A 26,489-nucleotide genomic window follows, 5' to 3' on the forward strand; every position below is an offset into this window, starting at 1 on the left:
TCTCGAGTCATTTTTACGAGTTTCAGTACGGGTGTATGGTATGGTGGCCTTGACCGTACCATAGCCCATCAAACCTAGTGCTTCTCTATCTGTTTTATTGAGTTATTGTTATTTGTTTTGGTATGGGTGCATGGTATGGTGACCATGTCCGTACCACATCTCGTTAAACCTATCGACAAGTTTCGATTAAAATTTAGGCCGATTAAGTCGGTAACTACTATAGTACGGGGGCGTGGTATGGACGCACCCTTCCGTACAAATGGTGTTACCGATGCATATCGCCTCTTTTAAACCCGTTTTCTTTGCCATTTTCCTAATTTGGTTTTCCTCCAATCTAAACTCATGGGACCAGGGGTTGGCGATATAACCTAGCCTCTCCAAAGGCCTCTTTTTGTTTCTCCATCAAATCCAATCACAATGTTGCAACCCTTCCACATCAAGAAGGTTTGGTTGAAGAAGAATGACGAGTCAACAGAAGACATCAAGACCATGAAGATCAATGAAGAGGAACCATCAAGCCAAATCAAGGTGAACTCATTGCCTAATTGGGAAGACTTGCTGCCGCAAAGCCTCGAGATGTTGAGGCACATCAGTATTGAAGAAAAGAAGGGGCACTCACAAAATCCATACATGTATAATCTTTAAAGATCTTCCTCGAAACATTCTTCGGGACCACCTCAAATTTGGGGTGTGCTACTGGATAAGGTTAAGGAGAAGAACAACAAACTTGAGGAAACCTCTAAAGCTTGGGTTAATACTATTGGAGAAGGGGTTGATGCCTACTCGATGATGAGCAAAGATCTTGAAAATAACATCAATGAAATCAATGGTAGGATGAACACCCTCACTAAAGTTGTTATTGAGATGGCAGTAGAAAAGAAAGAAATATTGCATATTTTGCAGAAGCAGCATGCCAAAATCATAGAAATATCTTCTCATTTTGCCTGTATTTCTCATGCTTGCAGTTTGGAGGTAAGTTATATGTTGAGAATGGAAGCCTGCCTAAGGAAAACTAGGCACAAGTAAGGAATTGTATGATCATCACTCGTTTCGTTTCAATCTAGAATGATTTCTAAGTCTTTGTAATCCATCCAACATATTTATCTTTATAACAAAATTTATTTTGGTGTAAGTATGTTACATTAGGGATTTACATCATGACCATCTCTTTGAAGAGGGAACGATGTTTATCCTTTGAACCGTGAGAAAATATTGTAAATGAAGAATTCAGCTTGTGATCATTTGATTGGATTTATGAATTAAGTTGAGTACTACTTCATTCATATGCACATAATGGTTTTAGGATCTTCCACACCCATGAATCTGTTTGAACATGTGTAGGGTGATTAATTCCATGAGATAAACCACGAGGTTGATTATCAAACAAGAGAATGAAAAAGAAGTGAAATAAAGACAATTGCCATGGGAAGACCCTCAACTACTAGAACATCGGCAACATGCGAGGGGAAAGATAGTGGTTATGAGTGGTGTGGGGTAGTGCTTCTGTGGGAACATTCATTCGGGCCTCTCCTCACTTCACATATGCAGCAAAAACATATTAAATCCTTGTCAACTTAATAACATGCTAGTGGTAAATCCGCAACTCCCTGAGAACACTTCACCCCATTGAGTTTCAAGTACTTCATATCACTAGCACTGTCTCGTTTCCCTTTACAAATTTATTTACTATTATGTTGCTACCTTACAATAACTCTCATTTACCTTTTTTAGAATTAAGAATAGCTCTTGAGTACACTTTAGACAAGATAGCGAAAAAATTAAACCAGTACCAATCAGCTCCACCATGGATTTGATACTCTTACATTTGAAAGCTAGCTACACGCGATCTGTGATCTTGTAGACATCAACCACACGTTCAGTGCAGGACACGATATGTTCATTTGCGGTGGCCCGTTGGAGATGGTCTAAGGACACCTCCAGCGGCCCGACGCATTTTAGATCCAAAATCTGTCTGTTTTGGTTCGTTTGAGTCAGGCCGAGACACAAAATCATTAGCGCCGCGCCTCCTTTCAATTTGGGCCATGACCTGCCCCAGTGGCTTGGGGCAATTTTTCATTCATTTTCATTGATAGGGAAGATATTTTTTACATAGATAATAAATGGATAAAGTTTTACTAGTCTTTGATGTCGTCTTCTGTGAGGTCCACAATCACCGGCATCAGCCACAATAAGTTGAGTGTCGGTTCCTAAATCCTAACACATGTTGGATCCACCATTGTAGACATCCTCCATTGAGTTTGCCTGAGCACATCCGAGATAATCAAACCACCAGGAGCAGGAAGTAGGCCTATTACTGGAGCCCGAACCTGTCTAGACCCTCGGCCAAGAGCTACCATTAAGTCCGTTGAACGCATGCCCCGTAAAACAAAAACTTACTAAGGAAAAATACTAAGACAATGACATTCTAGGTAAGTTTAATGACATCTCCAGCTGCCCGACCCATTTAGGACACCAAATGTGTCCTTTTGACCCATTTGGGTCGGGTTGCAAACATAAACTTAGTTGTAACTTCCCCATTGTACGTTTAAGGCGGGGGAAACCCAACGGATTGACGCATTTCCTTTTTCCCAACGTCATGGACACCACAATAGTTAATTCCCGCTCGACCCGTTGATTAACCGCCCCGTCGGGTCCCTGCGAGCGCCCATTGTTTCCTACGTGGTCGCTCGATTCTCGCTTCCCCGCGCGTAACCTGTCGTTTTTTTCCTGCGCCCCATGTCGTTTCCAGTCCTGCCCTGGGCACGCCTATAAGAGGGCTCTGGCCACCGGGGTGGGCGGGAAAAACCTAGTAGACTACAACAATACCCATGAAAGAGCATGATGCGTGCAGTTAACACACGTCCGTTGGGAACCCCAAGAGGAAGGTGTGATGCAAACAGTAGCAAGTTTTCCCTCAGAAAGAAACCAAGGTTTATCGAACCAGGAGGAGCCAAGAAGCACGTTGAAGGTTGATGGTGGCGGAATGTAGTGCGGTGCAACACCAGGGATTCTGGCGCCAACGTGGAACCTGCACAACACAACCAAAGTACTTTGCCCCAACGTAACAGTGAGGTTGTCAATCTCACCGGCTTGCTGTGAACAAAGGATTAACCGTATTGTGTGGAAGATGATTGTTTGCGAAGAACAGTAAAGAACAAGTATTGCAGTAGATTGTATTTCAGATGTAAAGAATAGGACCGGGGTCCACAGTTCACTAGCGGTGTCTCTCCCATAAGATAAATAGCATGTTGGGTGAACAAATTACAGTTGGGCAATTGACAAATAAAGAAGGCATAACAATGCACATACATATATCATGATGAGTACTATGAGATTTAATCAGGGCATTACGACAAAGTACATAGACCGCCATCCAGCATGCATCTATGCCTAAAAAGTCCACTTTCAGGTTATCATCCGAACCCCTTCCGGTATTAAGTTGCAAGCAACAGACAATTGCATTAAGTATGGTGCATCTATATGGCCAAGCATCGATGTTTTATCCCTAGTGGCAACACCACATCCACAACCTTAGAACTTTCTGTCACTGTCCCAGATTTAATGGATGCATGAACCCACTATCGAGCATAAATACTCCCTCTTGGAGTCACAAGTATCAACTTGGCCAGAGCCTCTACTAGCAACGGAGAGCATGCAAGAACATAAACAACATATATGATAGATTGATAATCAACTTGACATAGTATTCAATATCCATCGGATCCCAACAAACACAACATGTAGGATTACAAAGAAACGATCTTGATCATGATAGGCAGCTCACAAGATCGAGCATGATAGCACAATTAGGAGAAGACGACCATCTAGCTACTGCTATGGACCCATGGTCCAGGGGTGAACTACTCACACATCAATCCGGAGGCGATCATGGTGATGAAGAGACCTCCGGGAGATGATTCCCCTCTCCGGCAGGGTGCCGGAGGCGATCTCCTGAATCCCCCGAGATGGGATTGGTGGCGGCTGCGTCTCTGGAAGGTTTTCCGTATCGTGGCTCTCGGTACTGGGGGTTTCACGACGAAGGCTTTAAGTAGGCGGAAGGGTAGCTCAGGGGGCGTCACGAGGGCCCCACACAACAGGGCCATGCGGGCCCCTTGCTGGCCACGCCGCCCTATTGTGGTGGCGCCTCGTGGCCCCACTTCTTATCCTCTTCGGTCTTCTGGAAGCTTCGTGGAAAAATAGGCCCCTGGGCGTTGATTTCGTCCAATTCCGAGAATATTTCCTTACTAGGATTTCTGAAACCAAAAACAGCAGAAAACAGCAACTGGCTCTTCGGCATCTCGTCAATAGGTTAGTGCCGGAAAATGCGTAATAACGACATATAATGTATATAAAACATGTGAGTATCATCATAAAAGTAGCATGGAACATAGGAAATTATAGATACGTTTGGGACGTATCAAGCATCCCCAAGCTTAGTTCCTACTCGCCCTCGAGTAGGTAAACGATAACAAAGATAATTTCTGAAGTGACATGCTATCATAATCTTGATCATACTATTGTAAAGCACATGAGATGAATGCAGCGATTCGAAGCAATGATGAAGATAATGAGTAAACAAATAAATCATATAGCAAAGACTTTTCATGAATAGTACTTTCAAGACAAGCATCAATAAGTCTTGCATAAGAGTTAACTCATAAAGCAATAAATTCTAAGTAAAGGCATTGAAGCAACACAAAGGAAGATATAAGTTTCAGCGGTTGCTTTCAACTTCAACATATATATCTCATGGATAATTGTCAACACAAAGTAATATAACAAGTGCAATAGGTAAACATGTAAAAATCAATGCACACAGTTTATACAAGTGTTTGCTTCTAAGATAGAAAGAATAGGTAAACTGACTCAACAATAAAGTAAAAGATAGGCCCTTCGCAGAGGGAAGCATGGATTACTATTTTTGTGCTAGAGCTTTTATTTTGAAAACAAGAAACAATTTTGTCAACGTTAGTAATAAAGCATATGAGTTATGTATAAGACATCTTATAAGTTGCAAGCCTCATGCATAGTATACTAATAGTGCTCGCACCTTGTCCTAATTAGCTTGGGTTAACACGGATTATCATTGCATAACATATGTTTCAACCAAGTGTCACAAAGGGGTACCTCTATGCCGCCTGTACAAGGGTCTAAGGAGAAGGTTCGCATTGGATTTCTCACTTTTGATCATTCTCAACTTAGACACCCATACCGGGACAACATAGACAACAGATAATGGACTCCTCTTTTAATGCTTAAGCATTCAACAACAGTTAATATTCTCATAAGAGATTGAGGTTTTATGTCCACACTGAAACTTCCACCATGAATCATGGCTTTAGTTAGCGGCCCAATGTTCTTCTCTAACAATATGCATACTCAAACCATTTGATTGTGAAAACCGCCCTTACTTCAGACAAGACGAACATGCATAGCAACTCACATGATATTCAACAAAGGTAAAAGAGTTGATGGCGTCCCCAGAAACATGGTTACCGCTCAACAAGCAACTTACTAAGAAATAAGACACATAAGTACATATTCTTCACCACAATAGTTTTTAAGGCTATTTTGTCCCATGAGCTATATATTGCAAAGGTAAAGAATATAAATTTTAAAGGTAGCACTCAAGTAATGTACTTTGGAATGGCGGAGAAATACCATGTGGTAGGTAGGTATGGTGGACACAAATGGCATGGATTTTGGCTCAAGGATTTGGATGCACGAGAAGAATCCCTCTCAATACAAGGTTAGGCTAGCAAGGTTGTTTGAAGCAAACTCAAGTATAAAATGGTGCAGCAAGACTCACATATAAACATATTGTAAGCATTATAAGACTTTACATCGTCTCCTTGTTGTTCAAACACCTCAACCAGAAAATATCTAGACTTAGAGAGACCAATCATGCAAACCAAATTTTAACAAGCTCTATGTAGTTATTCATTAATAGGTGCAAGGTACATGATGCAAGAGCTTAAACATGATCTATATGAGCACAACAATTGCCAAGTATCACATTATTCAAGACATTAACCCATTACCACATGCGGCATTTTCCGTTTCCAACCATATATCAATGAATGAGGTAGTTCAACTTTCGCAATGAACATAAAAGATAAAGCTAAGAACATATGTGTTCATACGAAATAGCGGAGCGTAATATCTCCAATATAAAGGATTGTGGGGTCCAATTTTATTCAAACAAAACAAAAACAAAAACAAACAGACGCTCCAAGTAAAGCACATAAGATGTGACTGAATAAAAATATAGTTTCACTAGAGGAACCTGATAATGTTGTCGATGAAGAAGGGGATGCCTTGGGCATCCCCAAGCTTAGACACTTGAGTCTTCTTGAAATATGCAGGGATGAACCACGGGGGCATCCCCAAGCTTAGACTTTTCACTCTTCTTGATCATATTGTATCATCCTCCTCTTTTGACCCTTGAAAACTTCCTCTACACCAAACTCGAAACAAACTCATTAGAGGGTCAGTGCATAATTCATATATTCAGAGGTGACATAATCATTCTTAATACTTCTGGACATTGCACAAAGCTACTGAAAGTTAATGGAACAAAGAAATCCATCAAACATAGCAAAACAGGCAATGCGAAATAAAAGGCAGAATCTGTCAAAACAGAACAGTCCGTAAAGATGAATTTTAAAATAGCACCAGACTTGCTCAGATGAAAATGCCCAAATTGAATGAAAGTTGCGCACATATCTGAGGATCACGCACGTAAATTGGCAGATTTTTATGAGTTACCTACAGAGCATTCTGCCCAGATTCGTGACAGCAAGAAATCTGTTTCTGCGCAGTAATCCAAATCTAGTATTGACTTTACTATCAAAAACTTTACTTGGCACAACAATGCAATAAAATAAAGATAAGGAGAGGTTGCTACAGTAGTAACAACTTCCAAGACTCAAATATAAAACAAAGTACTGTAGTAAAAACATGGGTTGTCTCCCATAAGCGCTTTTCTTTAACGCCTTTCAGCTAGGCGCAGAAAGTGTGAATCAAGTAACATCAAGAGACGAAGCATCAATAGCATAACTTGTTCTAATAATAGAATCATAAGGTAACTTCATTCTCTTTCTAGGGAAGTGTTCCATACCTTTCTTGAGAGGAAATTGATATTTAATATTACCTTCCTTCATATCAATAGTAGCACCAACGGTTCGAAGAAAAGGTCTTCCCAATATAATGGGACAAGATGCATTGCATTCAATATCCAAGACAACAAAATCAACGGGGACAAGGTTATTGTTAACCATAATACGAACATTATCAATCCTCCCCATAGATTTCTTTGTAGCATTATCAGCAAGATTAACATCCAAATAACAATTTTTCAATGGTGGCAAGTCAAGCATATCATAGACTTTCTTAGGCATAACAGAAATACTTGCACCAAGATCACATAAAGCATTACAATCAAAATCATTGACCCTCATCTTAATGATGGGCTCCCAACCATCTTCTAACTTCCTAGGAATAGAAGTTTCAAGTTTTAGTTTATCCTCTCTAGCTTTTATGAGAGCATTTGTAATATGTTTTGTAAAGGCCAAATTTATAGCACTAGCATTAGGACTTCTAGCAAGTTTTTGTAAGAACTTTATAACTTCAGAGATGTTACAATCATCAAAATCTAAACCATTATGAGCTATAGCAATGGGATCATTGTCCCCAATGTTGGAAAGAATTTCAGCAGTTTTATCACAAGCAGTTTTAGCAGTTTTAGCAATTTCAGGTAATTTTGCACGCTTTGCACTAGGAGTAGAAACATTGCCAACACCAATTATTTTACCATTGATAGTAGAAGGTGTAGCAACATGTGAATCATTAACATTACTAGTGGTGGTAATAGTCCAAACTTTAGCTACATTATTCTCTTTAGCTAGTTTTTCATTTTCTTCTCTATCCCACCTAGCACGCAATTCAGCCATTAATCTTATATTCTCATTAATTCTAACTTGGATGGCATTTGCTGTAGTAGCAATCTTATTATCAATGTCCTTATTAGGCATAACTTTCAATTTTAAAAGATCAACATCAGAGGCAAGTCTATCAACCTTAGAAGCAAGAATATCAATTTTATCAAACTTTTCCTCAACAGATTTGTTAAAAGCAGTTTGTGTACTAATAAATTCTTTAAGCATGGCTTCAAGACCAGGGGGTACACTCCTATTATTGTTGTAAGAATTCCCATAAGAATTACCATAACCATTACCATTAGCAGAAGGATATGGCCTATAGTTGTTACCAGAATTATTCCTATAAGCATTGTTGTTGAAATTATTACTTTTAATGAAGTTCACATCAACATTTTATTCTTGAGCAACCAATGAAGCTAAAGGAACATTATTTGGATCAACATTAGATCTACCATTCACAAGCATAGACATAATCACATCAATCTTATCACTCAAGGAGGAGGTTTCTTCGACATAATTTACCTTCTTACCTTGTGGAGCTCTTTCCGTGTGCCATTCAGAGTAATTTATCATCATATCATCAAGTAATGGACATAAAGGTACCTCCAGCAGCTGAATCCAATAGGTTCCGCGAAGAAAAATTCAATCCTGCATAGAAGGTTTGGATGATCATCCAAGTAGTCAGTCCATGGGTTGGGCAATTCTTTACCAAAGATTTCATTCTCTCCCATGCTTGAGCAACATGTTCATTATCTAATTGCTTGAAATTCATTATGCTACTTCTCAAAGATATAATTTTAGCGGGAGGATAATATCTACCAATAAAAGCATCCTTACATTTAGTCCATGAATCAATACTATTTCTAGGCAGAGATAGCAACCAATCTTTAGCTCTTCCTCTTAAGGAGAAAGGAAACAATTTTAATTTTATAATATCACCATCTACATCCTTATACTTTTGCATTTCACATAGTTCAACAAAATTATTAAGATGGGCAGCAGCATCATCAGAACTAATACCAGAAAATTGCTCTCTCATAACAAGATTCAGTAAAGCAGGTTTAATTTCAAAGAATTCTGCTGTAGTAGCAGGTGGAGCAATAGGTGTGCATAGGAAATTATTATTATTTGTGTTTGTGAAGTCACACAACTTAGTGTTTTCAGGAGTATTCATTTTAGCAACAGTAAATAAAGCAAACTAGATAAAGTAAATGCAAGTAACTAATTTTTTTGTGTTTTTGATATAGAGAACAAGACAGTAAATAAAGTAAAGCTAGCAACTAATTTTTTTTGTGTTTTGTTTTAATGCAGCAAACAAAATAGAAATAAAGTAAAGCAAGACAAAAACAAAGTAAAGAGATTGGAAGTGGAGACTCCCCTTGCAGCGTGTCTTGATCTCCCCGGCAACGGCGCCAGAAAAAGAGCTGTTGCCGTGGGAGTTGGAAATCCCTGGGGTGTAACTTTTCTTCAGATCCCCGGCAACGGCGCCAGAAAAAGAGCTTGATGCGTGCAGTTAACACACGTCCGTTGGGAACCCCAAGAGGAAGGTGTGATGCAGACAGTAGCAAGTTTTCCCTCAGAAAGAAACCAAGGTTTATCGAACCAGGAGGAGCCAAGAAGCACGTTGAAGGTTGATGGTGGCGGAATGTAGTGCGGCGCAACACCAGGGATTCCGGCGCCAACGTGGAACCTGCACAACACAACCAAAGTACTTTTCCCCAACGTAACAGTGAGGTTGTCAATCTCACCGGCTTGCTGTGAACAAAGGATTAACCGTATTGTGTGGAAGATGATTGTTTGCGAAGAACAGTAAAGAACAAGTATTGCAGTAGATTGTATTTCAGATGTAAAGAATAGGACCGGGGTCCACAGTTCACTAGCGGTGTCTCTCCCATAAGATAAATAGCATGTTGGGTGAACAAATTACAGTTGGGCAATTGACAAATAAAGAAGGCATAACAATGCACATACATATATCATGATGAGTACTATGAGATTTAATCAGGGCATTACGACAAAGTACATAGACCGCCATCCAGCATGCATCTATGCCTAAAAAGTCCACTTTCAGGTTATCATCCGAACCCCTTCCGGTATTAAGTTGCAAGCAACAGACAATTGCATTAAGTATGGTGCGTAATGTAATCAACACAAATATCCTTAGACAAAGCATCGATGTTTTATCCCTAGTGGCAACAGCACATCCACAACCTTAGAACTTTCTGTCACTGTCCCAGATTTAATGGAGGCATGAACCCACTATCGAGCATAAATACTCCCTCTTGGAGTCACAAGTATCAACTTGGCCAGAGCCTCTACTAGCAACGGAGAGCATGCAAGAACATAAACAACATATATGATAGATTGATAATCAACTTGACATAGTATTCAATATCCATCGGATCCCAACAAACACAACATGTAGGATTACAAAGAAACGATCTTGATCATGATAGGCAGCTCACAAGATCGAGCATGATAGCACAATTAGGAGAAGACGACCATCTAGCTACTGCTATGGACCCATGGTCCAGGGGTGAACTACTCACACATCAATCCGGAGGCGATCATGGCGATGAAGAGACCTCCGGGAGATGATTCCCCTCTCCGGCAAGGTGCCGGAGGCGATCTCCTGAATCCCCCGAGATGGGATTGGCGGCGGCTGCGTCTCTGGAAGGTTTTCCGTATCGTGGCTCTCGGTACTGGGGGTTTCGCGACGAAGGCTTTAAGTAGGCGGAAGGGTAGGTCAGGGGGCGTCACGAGGGCCCCACACAACAGGGCCGCGCGGGCGCCTTGCTGGCCGCGCCGCCCTATTGTGGCGGCGCCTCGTGGCCCCACTTCTTATCCTCTTCGGTCTTCTGGAAGCTTCGTGGAAAAATAGGCCCCTGGGCGTTGATTTCGTCCAATTCCGAGAATATTTCCTTACTAGGATTTCTGAAACCAAAAACAGCAGAAAACAGCAACTGGCTCTTCGGCATCTCGTCAATAGGTTAGTGCCGGAAAATGCGTAATAACGACATATAATGTATATAAAACATGTGAGTATCATCATAAAAGTGACATGGAACAAAAGAAATTATAGATACGTTTGGGACGTATCAGAGCATAACGCTATCTGGACCCGTATCTGCAGATGGCGGCCACCTGCTTCTCAGACAACGCTGACACTGCAACAATCAGCATGAGGTATAGGCGTTTGAGGTAGAGGAGACCACCGCGTATGCCGTCGACAATGCCCGCGAGGAAGGTGTACGACCTGCACGTTGAGGGGGTAAGGGAGATGGCGGAGGCCACAACGCGCGAGACCTTGGTCGTGATACATGCAGAAGAGACGAGAGAGGAGAAAGAAAAGGCACCGGCGGCGCTGGCAGAGGCCCAGGCATGGCTAGAGGGGTTAGGCAGCACTCGCTCAAGCGCATGGCTAGAGGCACTAGCAGAGGCCCAGACAGGGCTAGAGGGGCTTAGGCTGCGCTAGCTCAAGTGCATACGACAATGATGGATGCGACAAGCTCGACACCGGTGATGATGTCTCGTAGATTGCCGACGATCAGAGGGCTCTGCTTGCATCGTTCGAGACCGTCCAACGCGACTAGACTCTTGGCAGCTCATGGCTACCGAGCAGTATCCCCTAGTGGACAACCGAGCGATCGTCCAGGTCTTCTCGAGGGCGCCCCGCGAGACGATGGTGCACGCAAGGTGGTGCCAGCAGGCAAACATGGACCGGGAGATGGAGGAGGTGGCAGCGACCGATGGTGGAGGAGGAGGAGGCGAGGGAGAGGGACAAGTCTTGCCATGATGCCAACAAGGAGGTGGCCCGAAGGCGTAGACACGTCGGAAGGCGGATGACGTGCTGACCGTCGTGAGATCGAAAGGGTGGAGTTCATGTCCATGTCCAAGGCCGAGCATCGCCTAGACGAGAGGGAGCGCGAGATTTGGGTTCGCCTCGAGCCCCTGAAGGTGCCAGACCATCCGGTCATACCGGCAGCATGTAGGGTGCATGACTACGAGTAGCCCTGGCAATTATAGGGCACGCGACGACAATTAGATACTGTCATTTCCGTTTTGTGTTAACCATATGTAAAAAGGTAAAGTTTAAAATATCGAGCGCGTGGGTGCCCATCCTGCCGGTGCCACATTCCGGCCCAGAGCGGCTCCAAGAGATCCAGCGCAGGCGTGACATTCTCCCGTTGGATCTCCGCGACTCCGACTATGCCATCAAATCCCCCATGTGGGACAACTACCACCACCGGGGCACATTACTGAACAAGGGGCGGAAGGAGGGGTTCCTTGGTGACCGGGACTACTGCTTCGGTCCGCCGCCACAGACTTGTCTGCCGTTGCCACGTACACCGCCACCGCTGCCTCCTCCTCCCCCACCGACAACCTGTGCAGGGAGATGCGGGACGACTCCGACGACATCGTTAGCATCTTCCACGCCATCCGGATGGCACATGAGGAGGGCAGAGAAATCGAGCTTCCAAAAGAACTAACCGACGAGGAGGCGACGAGGCTAGTCATCCTCATATCGGAGCTGCCACAGACGTTGCCGCTGCCGCAGTACGTCGTCAACCGCATGCCACCATGCCTGTCAGAGGAACATGCCTTCAGTCTGGCATTGTAGGCCTCGGTGCCCCCTCCTCCACCGCCTTCGCCGCAGTACCTGTGGGCAGCACCGCCATTTGCTCCGCCACCTCCACCTTAGCACCTGCCGGCATGACGAGGCGTAGGCTAGGTTTTAGCAAGCCATGGCTTTTTTATATTTTTATGTTTGTTTCACACAATGCAAATTGTTTCATCAATAAAAAGTGGCAAAAACAAATGCGTGGGTCGCTGGGCATCCCAAACACAAACAAACGGTTAGCATATGTACTTTTCAGCCAATTTCGTGTCTATGACAAGAGGTAAACGAACCCGCACGGTCACTTTTCGTGTCCGTTTTGCATCAGGCCGGTCGAGATGTCTATGTCCGGCTGATGAAGATGTATAATACGTGCGGATTTACATCTTGACGCGTCCAGTCATTTGAGGCGATAAGGTTAGATGGACAAGGACAAATGAAAGAGCGGCTGGCTACCGAAGTAGCAACCTAGTACTCATTAAAATACACGCACGTCACGTAAGTTCAAAAGAAGCTAAAAACACGCACATCACGTGGCAAAACCATCAAGATTCGCTCTAGCACAGGCACACGTATCATCGTCAAGTACATACTAGTATATAAACATAGGCAGAGTGCACCTGTACGCAGCACCTGCATTATTGCTATGCACACAATGGACATGACGTCGCCTTTTTCATCCTTGCAGTCACCCCTCCTCGTCCTCGTCGTCAGCCTGTTCCTCTCTCTCTTCTCCTTCCTCCTCCTCTTTACCAAGAAGTCTCGTCCATTAAGCAGCAATGGCGGCAGGCGGCTTCCCCCGTCACCGTGGGGTCTTCCGATCCTCGGCCACCTCCCACTTCTTGGATCCCTACCGCATAGGAAGCTGCGGTCTCTGGCGCAGGCGCACGGTCCAGTCATGCTCATTCGCCTCGGCGGCGTGCCCGCCGTGGTGGTTACCTCGGCGGCCGCAGCGCAGGAGGTCTTGAAGACCCGCGACCTTGCCTTCGCGAGCCGCGCCCCGGTGCGCATGGCGGAGCTCCTCTTCTACGGCCGCGACATGGCCTTCGCCCCCTACGGGGAGTACTGGCGCCAGGCGCGCCGCGTGTGCGTGCACCACCTCCTCAGCGCTCGCCGTGTCGCCTCATTCCGCCGCGTCCGTGAACAGGAGGCCGCCGCACTGCTGGACCGCGTCCGACGTGTCGCATGCGCTTCGCGGCCCGATGGTGGCGCCGTGGTGGACCTGACCCGCGAGCTCATATCCTACACCAACACCATCATCTCGCGGGCCACGTTTGGCGATGACGGGGGTTACGGCATCGGCGACGGCCTGTCGGAGGTGTTCGCCGACCTCGAGGAGCTACTGGGGACGGTCACGGTTGGCCAGTTTGTGCCCTGGCTGGCTTGGGTGGACACGCTGATGGGGATAGACGCCAAGGCGGCTCGGACGAGCAAGGTGCTGGACGAGTTGCTCGAGCGGGTCATCGCGGACCACCGCCAGCGGCGTCTCGGCGGTGGTCGGCTTGTTGGCGACGGCGAGCAGGACGATCACCGAGACTTCGTGGACGTGCTATTGGATGTGAGCGAGGCGCTAGAGGACACCGGAGATGTCGAGTTCGACGCGATTGCCATCAAAGCCATTGCCATGGTACGTCACGTCACACAAGACTTTTTTTTTTTTGCTGTTTTGCTGGTATATGCCGATCCTTCACGGTCAATGGAACAAGTAGATGGAACAAGTGCCAATCCTTCACGGTCAATGAAACTAGATGGAACAAGAGAGTGACTATATCCAGTGTTAGTGTCCCTTTCTTATCAGTAGTACGGAACCGTAGAATGATCAGTATCACGATTTATCTATAGACATATTAAAGAGAATACTCAAATGCCATAACCAATTTTGAACCCATAAAACAAAAGTTTGAGGCACACATGCTAGTATATAGAAATGGATAGGTGATTCAGTTTTTAAAGCATAATTTTTATTTTTATTCCCATCACCTAGAGTAGCGGAACTCATGCAATTTACTACATATGTCCATAAATAAATGTCTACATCCGAATTTAGATAAATATAAGACATCTATTTATTAACGGAGGGAGTAGATAATTAGATCAACAAGGACCTTGAAACCACGCTTTTCACTTCTCGATGTTGTTGTGTGTTTACGTGGCTTTTGTTCCTGCATGAAAGTAGATTCTACTGAACCATCATGATACATGTCGGTTGGCAAAATTAGTATATATATCGTGAAAATGTAAGATACAATGATATGTATCAAGGATACAAACAACATTGATTATATCCATAATGATTGCCAGAAGCATCATGTTCTCGACACTACTAATCGTTTGACAGTCTGCTAACTTACTCGCTCCTTTCACAAACAACATTAAAGAGTCCATTTTTTTGTAAACTTTTGACAAAGTTTGCACAAAAATATACTCCTACATATTCAAGATAAATAGCTATACAATGAAAATATACTTTATTACAATCTAATGATATTAGTTTGATGGCATAAATGGTTGTGCCTGTGTTTTTGTACTGAGCTTGAAAAAGCGACTTTCCAAAAAGTTGGAAGTACACTCTTTCGTGTACGAAGGGGGGGAGTAGGCCCAAACAAACATAACACTTATGTTTGTGCCGCGATAGAGTATGCCATCATGATGGCTAACTACAAAAGCAGAACGCTAATTAGTGCATGCTTAGCAGTTTCCATTTTTATTTACCATGCATTCGAGATTTAGATAGAGTTTTCTTGCCCCGAGCAGCGGGAATTCTTATATTTGGGCCATGCCTGGCCAGGGGCAGCCCGGCCTGAGGCCCAGCCCGAAAAACTTGGGCCTGGAAAAGTTTGCCTGATAGCCGGGCTGGGCTGGGCATGGGTAGCCCGAAAACTGCATTCAGCATCACGGCTCGGCCCACAGCCTGACGGTTCGATGGGCTTCATGGGTATTTGGTCAGGCCAGGCCGAGCTTGGGCCTGATTTTTACCATCGGGCTTTGCTCGCCCCGGACCGAGGCCTGGCCCGGCCCGACACATGGCTAGGTATAATTTGGGCGGATACCTTTTTTGGTTGTCACACATTCGTCGCGTTTTAGGAGGGTTCTAGAATCTTTTGATATGTTTTCCTCTAGTCTTTTCGGTTTTGGTTTCTAATCCTCTAGTTTTTATAGTTTTCCTTTATATTTTTTCTATTTCTATTTCCGTCTCTTTTTATTGTTTTTCTGTTTTTCCCTTTGTTTTCATAATTTTTTAACACTTTGAAGTTTTAATATTTTTAAAATCATAATTTTCCAAATATTTTTTGTTCTAGAATTTTGGTTAAAATCTAAATATTTCTCAATCCTCAACGGTTTTTCAAACCTATTATTTTTAAATCTGAACATTTTAAAAAGTTGATTTTTTCAAAGGAAAAAAAAAGAGACTGAAAGAAGAAATCCCTTACCTTTTTTTTTTTTTTTTTGAGGGGGGGAAACCTTCATTTATTCAAGTTCAATAACAGAAGGTATACAAAGGCCAGGAGGCGGAGCAATAAGCCACACGCGGCGACCCCCATCATCTCGAATAACGCTTCTGGCCAAGCTATGCGCCTCCTTATTCGAGCTCCTACGTTCATGCCCAAACGTGAGTTCCTGGAAACCTCCTTTGGACTCGACGATCTCACGTACAATGTGTCCGTAGACCCCCATCGATCCTTCTTCCAGATTGCGGATAACCATCTGGCAGTCACTTGCAATATGCACCTTGGCTGCATTGATATCACATGCAAGAGCAATACCCTCTCTACAAGCCAGGGCCTCCAGGATTTCCGGATCCGTTCTCCCAGGCAACACCACAGCCGATGCACCTAAGAACTCGCCTTCCTCCGACCGTGCAACTGCAGCAGTCGTCCCCTTCCCCGTCCGTTTGGACACAGCCGCGTCCACGTTTATCTTGACGAAACCCCGTGGCGGCGGAAGCCACTGCGGCTGGCTTGTCGGGGCCTCCACCGTACTCCGCCTCCTCGGCTCCACCTTGCCAAGCGAGAGATCGTTGATGAAAGACTCAACGAAAGCATACGTCGAGAGTGGGCTTTGGTAATTTTCCTCGAACATTGCCTTCCTCCTTGCATGCCAAATCGCCCAAAGAGTTACAAAAATTCGAGTCTGATCCTCCGATTTGAGAGTCTCGATGAGATTTGCCAGCCACTTGCGAGCATCACCCTCCTCCGATCGACACAAATGTTCTGTAATGTCCTCATCGACAAGAGCCCATACACAGCGTGCCATGGTGCAATCAAGCAACGCATGTCGCCATGAGTCCGCTGCCCCACACAGCCTGCACTGATCACTGTCGGCCATCCGTCTATGGTGACGGACATCGTTGGTCGGCAAAGATTGCTTGGCCAGCCTCCACAAGAAAATCTTTACCTTGGAAGGCACCTGGATGTGCCATAACTTTGTCCACTGCTTCTCCACCTCCTTTACATTCGACGAGGTGGCTGTACCCTCTAGCCATGCTTCCCTTTTTATTGTTTTTCTGTTTTTCCCTTTGTTTTCATAATTTTTTAACACTTTGAAGTTTTAATATTTTTAAAATCATAACATTTTCCAAATATTTTTTGTTCTAGAATTTTGGTTAAAATCTAAATATTTCTCAATCCTCAACGGTTTTTCAAACCTATTATTTTTAAATCTGAACATTTTAAAAAGTTGATTTTTTCAAAGGAAAAAAAAAGAGACTGAAAGAAGAAATCCCTTACCTGGGTGGCCTAACAGTAGCGTGCACGCGGACGTCAGCGCCGTAGACGCCACGGCCCACGGGCGTCGTACGTATAGGGGAGCCCTTATGATGTGAATGTGACTCTTTTTTTTTTTTTTTTTTTTGAAACTATGTGAATGTGACTCTTCAATGGGGAAGAATCCACAAGAGAGAATAATATGCACAAACAGTCAGTGGCTGGACTCGGGGTGGACAAATGGGCCACGGCCTGAGATTTTCTAACAAGCAAAGCAAATAAAAAACATATATGTACAAGTCCATATATCGAACCAAAGTTCGTATTAAAATTATGTATTGCCCTTCTATAGTCCGAAAGCTTTGTGCATTTCTTCTCTGGTATGACTTCTTCATAGGAGGCTACGAAGATGGGAATGATGAAAATAGAGATGACAAGTTAACTTGACTTTAATGTACATATATATAACTCCCAACATTTTAAATAGCCTTTCTTGTTCGTTATCATTCTAATTCATATGGTGTATATCTCTGTGCTGATCAGTAAAGTCAAATTATTGGTCAAAACATAAAAGAGAGATAAGTTCAGCGACTACGCTTCGCACTTCTACGTACTCCAGTAATAAAAGAACAAACTAGCCGAACAAACTACATCACTAGTCCGTTAATTTCATGACTTCTTTTCTAGAATCCTGTAATTAAGTTCATGTCTTCATACGTGTCATGATGGCAGGACATGTTCGCCGCTGCGACCAACACGACCTACACGACTCTGGTCTGGGCCATGGCGGAGCTCATCAACCAGCCAGCCGAAATGCGCAAGCTCCAGGACGAGATCCGAGCGGCCGTCGTCAACAATGGCGGCGGCAGCCATGTGAACGAGGACCACCTCGCCAAGCTGCAATACCTCAGGCCGGTTATCAAGGAGACACTCCGGCTGCACTCGCCTCTCCCGCTCCTCTTGCCCAGGGAGACGCTCGAGGATACCGAGCTGCTAGGCTACCGTGTGCCGGCGAGGACGCGCGTGGTGATCAACGCGTGGGCCATTGGCCGCGACCCGGAGACGTGGGAGCGCGCTGAGGAGTTCGTGCCGGAGCGGTTCGTGGGTGGCCCGGTAGAGTACGGGGTGAGGCATGACGACTTCAGCTCGGTGCCGTTCGGCGGCGGGAGGAGAGGGTGTCCTGGGGTTGGGTTCGCCACGCCGACGATGGAGCTGGCCCTCGCGAGCCTGCTGTATCATTTTGACTGGGAGCAGCCGGGGGCGGCCGGGGTGTCGAAGCTGGACATGAGCGAGCTGTATGGGCTGTCCGTGCGTCTCAAGGCCAACCTGTGCCTGGTTGCTAAGCCGTGGTCTCCATGATATGATCAAGCCATCTGGGTGCCGAGTGCTCGTGCTCCTTGAAGACGAGTGCTACCTTCCATGGCTCTACCGTTGTGATCTATTACTCGAAACTTGAGAGCTATTGTACCTTGTACGCGCATGTATCTACAGTGCTGTTGATACGGTTTTGCGCATCTATTATGCTATTTTGGCAACAACAAAATATGATCCGAGCAGATCCCGCAGTTCGGGCAAAACCGCAAAATGCTGCTCCTCTCAAATCTGTACCGGAGCCTAGAAAAATAGGGGGCTGGACTAACCGTAAGCTAAGAAAAAAGAGGCGAGAACCGCAATGAAATGCTTGGATATGTATAATCAAAATATAAGTACTAAATTAAGTACCCTACATTGCTAATAGTTTGGAAACAAAAAAACTGAAATTACATATGATAATTAGTTTTCACTAGACAATATATGAGTCACAAATAATATTCTAGATATCCAACTGCTCTATCAAATACGCAAAATGGAAGTATGAGATTAAAAAGGAGAGTAAGAAGTACTCCCTCTGTCCCAGTTTACTAGTCTTCCCCATATCTCTAGGTCGCCAATTTGATCTATGTAATTTAAATTATATAATGCAAAAATTATATTATTAGAAAATAGAACATCTAAACTTTTTAATAATATAATTTTTATAACATATAACTAATGCTAATTTGATCAAATTTACGACCTAGAGGTACGCGCACGCCTAATAAACTGTGAGAGCGTTGTAAGGAGTTTTTCACACTCCAATGCATCCCACATACCCTTCAAATACTAATGACGCTTTGGCAGAATACCTTTACGGTTCTTGAAGGCTCGAGACTGTCGAATAATAGCTACATCATCAAGTGATCTAAATGTCTCACGCTCAGTGTAGTATATCATCAAGTGATTAAACCAATCATTTTATCCTCTTGCGTAATAATTTTTATTGGCCAAAAATCTCTCTCAACATATGTCGTTGACACCGACAATAACAAAGCCAACTCAATTTTTATTGGCCAAAAAATCTCTCTCAACATATGTCATTGACACCGACAATAACAAAGCCAACTCAATGGGCTTGTAAACTAATAGAAATACCAATATTTCCTCCGTTCCAACCATTTTTGCAGCCAAACTTTCAATATCATTGCAAGTAGAAAATGCAACGTGATTTCGAACAACATGTCAAGTTGATCCCTTAATATTGTACGAGGAGGATTAGAGAAATCTGCACTATAGATTTCAGTAAGACGACAATGCTTCTCTACGATGAACTTGGAGAAACAATTCTAAATTGGTAACCTCAACATTTCCGCCATTAGGTGAATTGTTTATCATTAAGCTCTCCAATAATCACTTTGGTGACTCTTCTAGACAATACCTTGAAAGATCCTTTCGAATCTCACTGGACTGACAATTTCCTCCACCACGATCAAAACCATCTCGTACGATGGAAAATATATGGCATTGCAATAGTGCAAGTACATATTGCGGACTCCGCTAATTAATATGACCGTTAGGGAGGGCATAGGCGATTCGACGGGCAACTCCGCTGCTCCACCGCCGGCGACGGGTTTGTCTCGGTGGAAGCTAAGGGAAGGTGAGGTATCCCCGGAGATCCTTCCTGGAGGACGTTTCTGGGCGATTCAGGAGTTCAGATGATGAGGAAGATGGAGGTTCGGAGGAGGTCGTGGAGATCGACGGAAGCGAGTCTTTCCGATATCTCTGTCGTACTCCGACCTCAGCTGGCGATCGAGACTTGTCGGAAGACATGACGGAACTGGCGAGAAGGGCTCGCAAGAGGATTGAGTGACGGAAGAACCAGAGGGAGGCGGCCATGGCGGCGATCGAGCTTTCGGCGTCCACAGGTATGATGTCTCCATCTCTGATGCCGTTGGGCATGTCAGTGCATAAGACCAAGATCAAATCTCTGCCGGTGTTGGAACCTTGAATTTTCACGGATGACAACTTGGATGGCTGGACGGTTGTTCGCCGGCAGCGTTGGCCGCCGGTGATCATCAACAATGCACATGATCCGAAAAAAGTGGACATTTCAAAAATCAGCCATTTGGGCAACGGGCTGGGAATATTTGGACAGGGCTCATTGATGTCTACGCACGATTCTATTCCTGTAGACAGTGTTGGGCCTCCAATAGCAGAGGTTTGTAGAACAGCAGCAAGTTTCCCTTAAGTGAATCACCCAAGGTTTATCGAACTCGGGTAGGTAGAGGTCAAAGATATCCCTCTCAAGCAACCCTGCAATTAAGATACAAGAAGTCTCTTGTGTCTCCAACACACCTAATACACTTGTCAGATGTATAGGTGCACTAGTTCGGCGAAGAGATAGTGAAATACAAGTAATATGGATGATTATAAGTAGTAATTGCAATCTGAAATAAAAATGGCAGCAAGCGAACATGTAGCAGAACTTGTTGGAAATGGTGTTTCAATGCTTAGAAACAAGGCCTAGGGATCATACTTTCACTAGTGGACACTCTCAACAATGATCACATAATTGAATAAATAAATGCTACTCTCAAACACTCTCTTGTTGGATAACAAACACCATTCATTGTGTAGGGCTGCAAAAGCACACCTCAAGCCGGAGTAAACAAGCTCCACAACGTCATAAAGGAATCACACACGATGCGCACACTGTCACCATCACACCGTGGAGAGTGACTCCGGAATTCATATTAAAGTAACCTCTAGAGTGCATAATAGACAAAAGTAACATCTACATATTCAACTAGATTACAAAGCTCATGATCACGTAAAGATCACACCATGGGAGAGAGAGATGAACCACATAGCTACCGGTAGAACCCTCAGCCTCGGGGAGAACTACTCCCTCCTCATCATGGGAGACAGCAACGGCGATGAAGATGGCGATGGAGTCGATGGAGATGGCTCCGGGGGCAATTCCCCATCCCGGCAGGGTGCCGAAACAGAGACTTCTGTCCCCCGAATTAGGGTTTTTGGTGGCGGCGGAGCTACGGAACTCTTCTCGAGAAATCGTCAATCCCTTTAGGGTTTTCAGGGCAGGAGCTTAATATAGGCGAAAGGGCGGCGCGAGGGGGTGCCCGAGGGGCCCACCCCATAGGGCGGCGCCGCCCCCTCCTGGTCGCGCTAGTGGATGGGGAGGAGGCCGTAGGCCTCCTCTGGCCTAGCCCTTCTGGCTCCGTGGGTCTTCTGGCGAAATAGAATTTCTGTAATTTTTCTGGATTTTTCCGAGCACTTTGGTTTTTGGGCCTTTTCTGCAATAAACAGGCATAATAAACAGAAACTGGCATTGTGGCATCTTGTTAATAGGTTAGTCCCAGAAAATGCATAAAAACATTATAAAGTGTGAATAAAATATGTAAGTATTGTCATAAAACTAGCATGGAACATAAGAAATTATAGATACGTTGGAACATAAGAAATTATAGATCATCCCTCTTCTCTTTTGTTTACACATGTATTTTAGTTTTATTTATAGATGACACTCCTCCCAACCTTTTGCTTTCACAAGCCATGGCTAACCGAATCCTCGGGTGCCTTCCAACATTTCACATACCATGGAGGAGTGTCTATTGCAAAATTAAGTTCCTTACTGATAAATCAGGGCAAAACATGTGAAGAGAATTAGTAACGAAAGTTAATTAATTGGGGCTGGGCACCCCGTTGCCAGCTCTTTTTGCAAAATTATTGGATAAGCGGATGTATATGCCACTAGTCCATTGGTGAAAGTCTGCCCAACAAGATTGAAAGATAAAACACCACATACTTCCTCATGAGCTATAAAACATTGACACAAATAAGGAGCAATAAAGTTTTGAATTGTTTAAAGGTAGCACATGTAGTATTTACTTGGAATGGCAGAAAAATACCACATAGTAGGTAGTTATGGTGGACACAAATGGCATAGGTTTTGGCTCAAGGTTTTGGATGCATGAGAAGTATTCCCTCTCAGTACAAGGTTTTGGCTAGCAAGGTTGTTTAAAGCAAACACAAGTATAAACCGGTACAACAAAACTTACATAAGAACATATTGCAAGCATTATAAGACTCTACACTGTCTTCCTTGTTACTCAAACACTTTTACCAGAAAATATCTAGACATTAGAGAGACCAATCATGCAAACCAAATTTCAGCCATCTCTATGGTAGTTCTCCACTAATAGGCTTAAACTACATGATGCAAAAGCTTAAACATGATCTACTTGAGAGCTCAAAACAATTGCCAAGCATAAAATTATTCAAGACAATATACCAACTACCACATGAATCATTTTCTGTTTCCAACCAAATAACAATCAATGCTGAGGCTTTCAGCTTTCGCCATAAACATGAAAAATAAATGATGAGGCTTTCAGCTTTCGCCATGAATATTAAAGTAAAACGAAGAACACAAGTGTTCAAATGAAAAAGCGGAGCGTGTCTCTCTCCCACACAAGCATGCTAGGATCCGATTTATTCAGAGAATGAAAATAACAAAACGAAAATAAAAGCACACAGACGCTCCAAGTAAAGTGCATAAGATGTGACAGAATTAAAATATAGTTTCACTAGAGATGACCTGATAAATTGTCGATGAAGAAGGGGATGCCTTGGACATCCCCAAGCTTAGACGCTTGAGTCTTCTTGAAATATATGGGGATGACCCACGGGGGCATCCCCAAGCTTAGGCTTTTCACTCTTCTTGATCATATTGTATGATCCTCCTCTCTTGATCCTTGAAAACTTCCTTCACACCAAACTCAAAGCAATCTCATTAGAGGGTTACTACATAATACAAAAAAATCACATGTTCAGCAAGGACACAATCATCCCCAGCACTTCTGGACATTACCCAAGGCTACTGAAATTTAATGGAGCAAAGAAATCCACTCAAAAACAGTAAAAGAGGCAATGCGAAATAAGAGACAGAATCTGTCAAAAAAGAACAGTCCGTGAAGACGAATTTTTTCGAGGCACTTAACATGCTCAGATGGAAAAGCTCTAGTTGAATGAAAGTTGTGTACATATCTGAGGATTACTCATGAATTTTGTTTAGAATTTTCAGATTTTTATACAGAGAGAAAGCTCAAATTCGTGACAGCTAAAAATTTGTTTCTACGCAGAAATCCAAATCTAGTATCAACTTTCTATCAAAGACTTTACTTGGCACAACAATGCAAGAAAATAAAGATACAAAGATATTGCTACAGTAGTAGGCAGTACCTTGACTCAAAAATAAAACAAAAATTGCAGAAATAAAACAATGGGTTGTCTCCTAAGAGCGCTTTTCTTTAAAGCCTTTTAGCTAGGCATGATAATTTTCATGATGCTCTTATAAAGATGAGAGTTGAATATAAGAGAGCATCAAAAAGCAAATACCAAACACATTTAAGTCTAACCCACTTTCTATACAAACGAATCTTGTAAGAAAACAAATTATTGAAGCATGAAGCTACTATCATAGAAAGACAAAGCAAGTGCAACTTCAAAATTTTCAACAAAAAGAGAGGTGACTTAATATTATTGAGATATATAAAACCATGTCTCCCTCTCTCATAATAATTTTCAGTGGTATCATTGATAAACTCAACAATATAGCTATCACATAAAGCATTCTTATCATGATCCACAAGCATAAAAGTATCATTACTCTCCACACAAGCACAATCAATTTTATTAGTAATATTGGGAGTAAAACTATCACATCCATCATTATAATCATCATAAATTGGAGGCATAGAATAATCATAATGAATTTTATCCTTAATAGTAGATGGACTGAAAATATCACAAGCATCATTCGAATTACCACATATTGGAGACAAAGCATTATCAAGGCAAAATACTTCATCCAAAGCCGAGGAGCAAAGAAGATTATTTTTATATAAACTACCTTCCCCAAGCTTGGGTTTTTCCATAGCATTAAAAATAATGGTGTCCAAAAAATTTATACTAATAACATTACTACCACTATTATGTAGACAAACTTCCCATAGGTTTTTTAATTTTCTCTTCAAAAGCATCATGTCCTAATTCAATATAAATTTCATAAAGATCTCTAATTTTTTTGTTGTTTTCCATTAAGCCTAAATAGTGGAATAAAAACAAGAAACAAAAAGATATAATTGTAGAATCTAAAGGAAATAGCTTCGAGCACTCACACACCGACAACAGTGCTAGGAAATAGCTTAGTAGTCGGAGGATGTGAATACCTTTTACCTTACCTCCCCGGCAACGGCGCCAGAAAATAGCTTGATGTCTACGCACGCTTCTATTCCTGTAGACAGTGTTGGGCCTCCAAGAGCAGAGGTTTGTAGAATAGCAGCAAGTTTCCCTTAAGTGAATCACCCAAGGTTTATCGAACTCAGGGAGGTAGAGGTCAAAGATATCCCTCTCAAGCAACCCTGCAAAGATACAAGAAGTCTCTTGTGTCCCCAACACACCTAATACACTTGTCAGATGTATAGGTGCACTAGTTCGGCGAACAGATAGTGAAATACAAGTAATATGGATGATTATAAGTAGTAATTGCAATCTGAAATAAAAATGGCAGCAAGCGAACATGTAGCAGAACTTGTTGGAAACGGTTTTCAATGCTTAGAAACAAGACCTAGGGATCATACTTTCACTAGTGGACACTCTCAAAAATGATCACATAATTGAATAAATAAATGCTACTCTCAAACACTCTCTTGTTTGGATAACAAACACCATTCATTGTGTAGGGCTGCAAAAGCACACCTCAAGCCGGAGTAAACAAACTCCACAACGTCATAAAGGAATCACACACGATGCGCACACTGTCACCATCACACCGTGGAGAGTGACTCCGGAATTCATATTAAAGTAAGCTCTAGAGTGGATAATAGACAAAAGTAACATCTACATATTCAACTAGATTACAAAGCTCATGATCACATAAAGATCACACCATGGGAGAGAGATGAACCACATAGCTACCGGTAGAGCACTTAGCCTCGGGGGAGAACTACTCCCTCCTCATCATGGGAGACAGAAACGGCGATGAAGATGGCGATGGAGTCGATGGAGATGGCTCCGGGAGCAATTCTCCGTCCCGGCAGGGTGCAGAAACAGAGACTTCTGTCCCCCGAATTAGGGTTTTTGGTGGTGATATGTCTCAAACGTATCTATAATTTCTTATGTTCCATGCTACTTTTATGATGATACTCACATGTTTTATACACATTATATGTCATTATTATGCATTTTCTGGCACTAACCTATTAACGAGATGCCGAAGAGCCAGTTGCTGTTTTCTGCTGTTTTTGGTTTCAGAAATCCTAGTAAGGAAATATTCTCGGAATTGGACGAAATCAACGCCCAGGGGCCTATTTTCACACGAAGCTTCCAGAAGACCGAGGGGGAAAGGAATTGGGGCCACGAGGCGCCGACACAACAGGGCGGCGCGGCCTGGCCCTTGGCCGCGCCGGCCTAGCGTGTGGGGCCCTCGTGTGGCCCCCCGCGTTGCCCTTCCGCCTACTTAAAGCCTTCGTCGCGAAACCCCCAGTACCGAGAGCCACGATACGGAAAACCTTCCAGAGACGCCGCCGCCGCCAATCCCATCTCGGGGGATTCAGGAGATCGCCTCCGGCACCCTGCCGGAGAGGGGAATCATCTCCCGGAGGACTCTTCACCGCCATGGTCGCCTCCGGATTGATGAGTGAGTAGTTCACCCCTGGACTATGGGTCCATAGCAGTAGCTAGATGGTTGTCTTCTCCTCATTGTGCTTCATTGTCGGATCTTGTGAGCTACCTATCATGATCAAGATCATCTATCTGTAAAGCTACATGTGCGTTTGTTGGGATCCGATGGATAGAGAATACTATGTTATGTTGATTATCAATCTATTACCTATGTGTTGTTTATGATCT

The 26,489-nt window shown here is 43.5% G+C and overlaps 1 protein-coding gene across 1 annotated transcript; it reads left to right on the top strand.

Moving 5' to 3' along the window:
* The first annotated feature begins 13,190 nt into the window (after nt 1-13,190).
* LOC127341981 ((+)-menthofuran synthase) lies at nt 13,191-18,846 on the top strand. The gene is made up of 2 exons (XM_051367925.2): nt 13,191-14,185; nt 17,994-18,846. Exons 1-2 carry the CDS (start codon nt 13,205-13,207, stop codon nt 18,618-18,620), a joined length of 1,608 nt encoding a protein of 535 aa, XP_051223885.1. The 5' UTR covers nt 13,191-13,204; the 3' UTR covers nt 18,621-18,846.
* Nucleotides 18,847-26,489: the final 7,643 nt, after the last annotated feature.

This window comes from Lolium perenne, chromosome 3 (genome assembly GCF_019359855.2).
Source record: "Lolium perenne isolate Kyuss_39 chromosome 3, Kyuss_2.0, whole genome shotgun sequence".
Lineage (NCBI taxonomy): Eukaryota > Viridiplantae > Streptophyta > Magnoliopsida > Poales > Poaceae > Lolium > Lolium perenne.

Bases quoted from the DNA above. Each gene is read 5' to 3' on its own strand.
- LOC127341981 (XM_051367925.2), top strand. From the start codon at position 13,205: ATGCACACAATGGACATGACGTCGCCTTTTTCATCCTTGCAGTCACCC. The intron at 14,186-17,993 runs GTACGTCACGTC...TCATGATGGCAG, and splicing joins CCATCAAAGCCATTGCCATG to GACATGTTCGCCGCTGCGAC.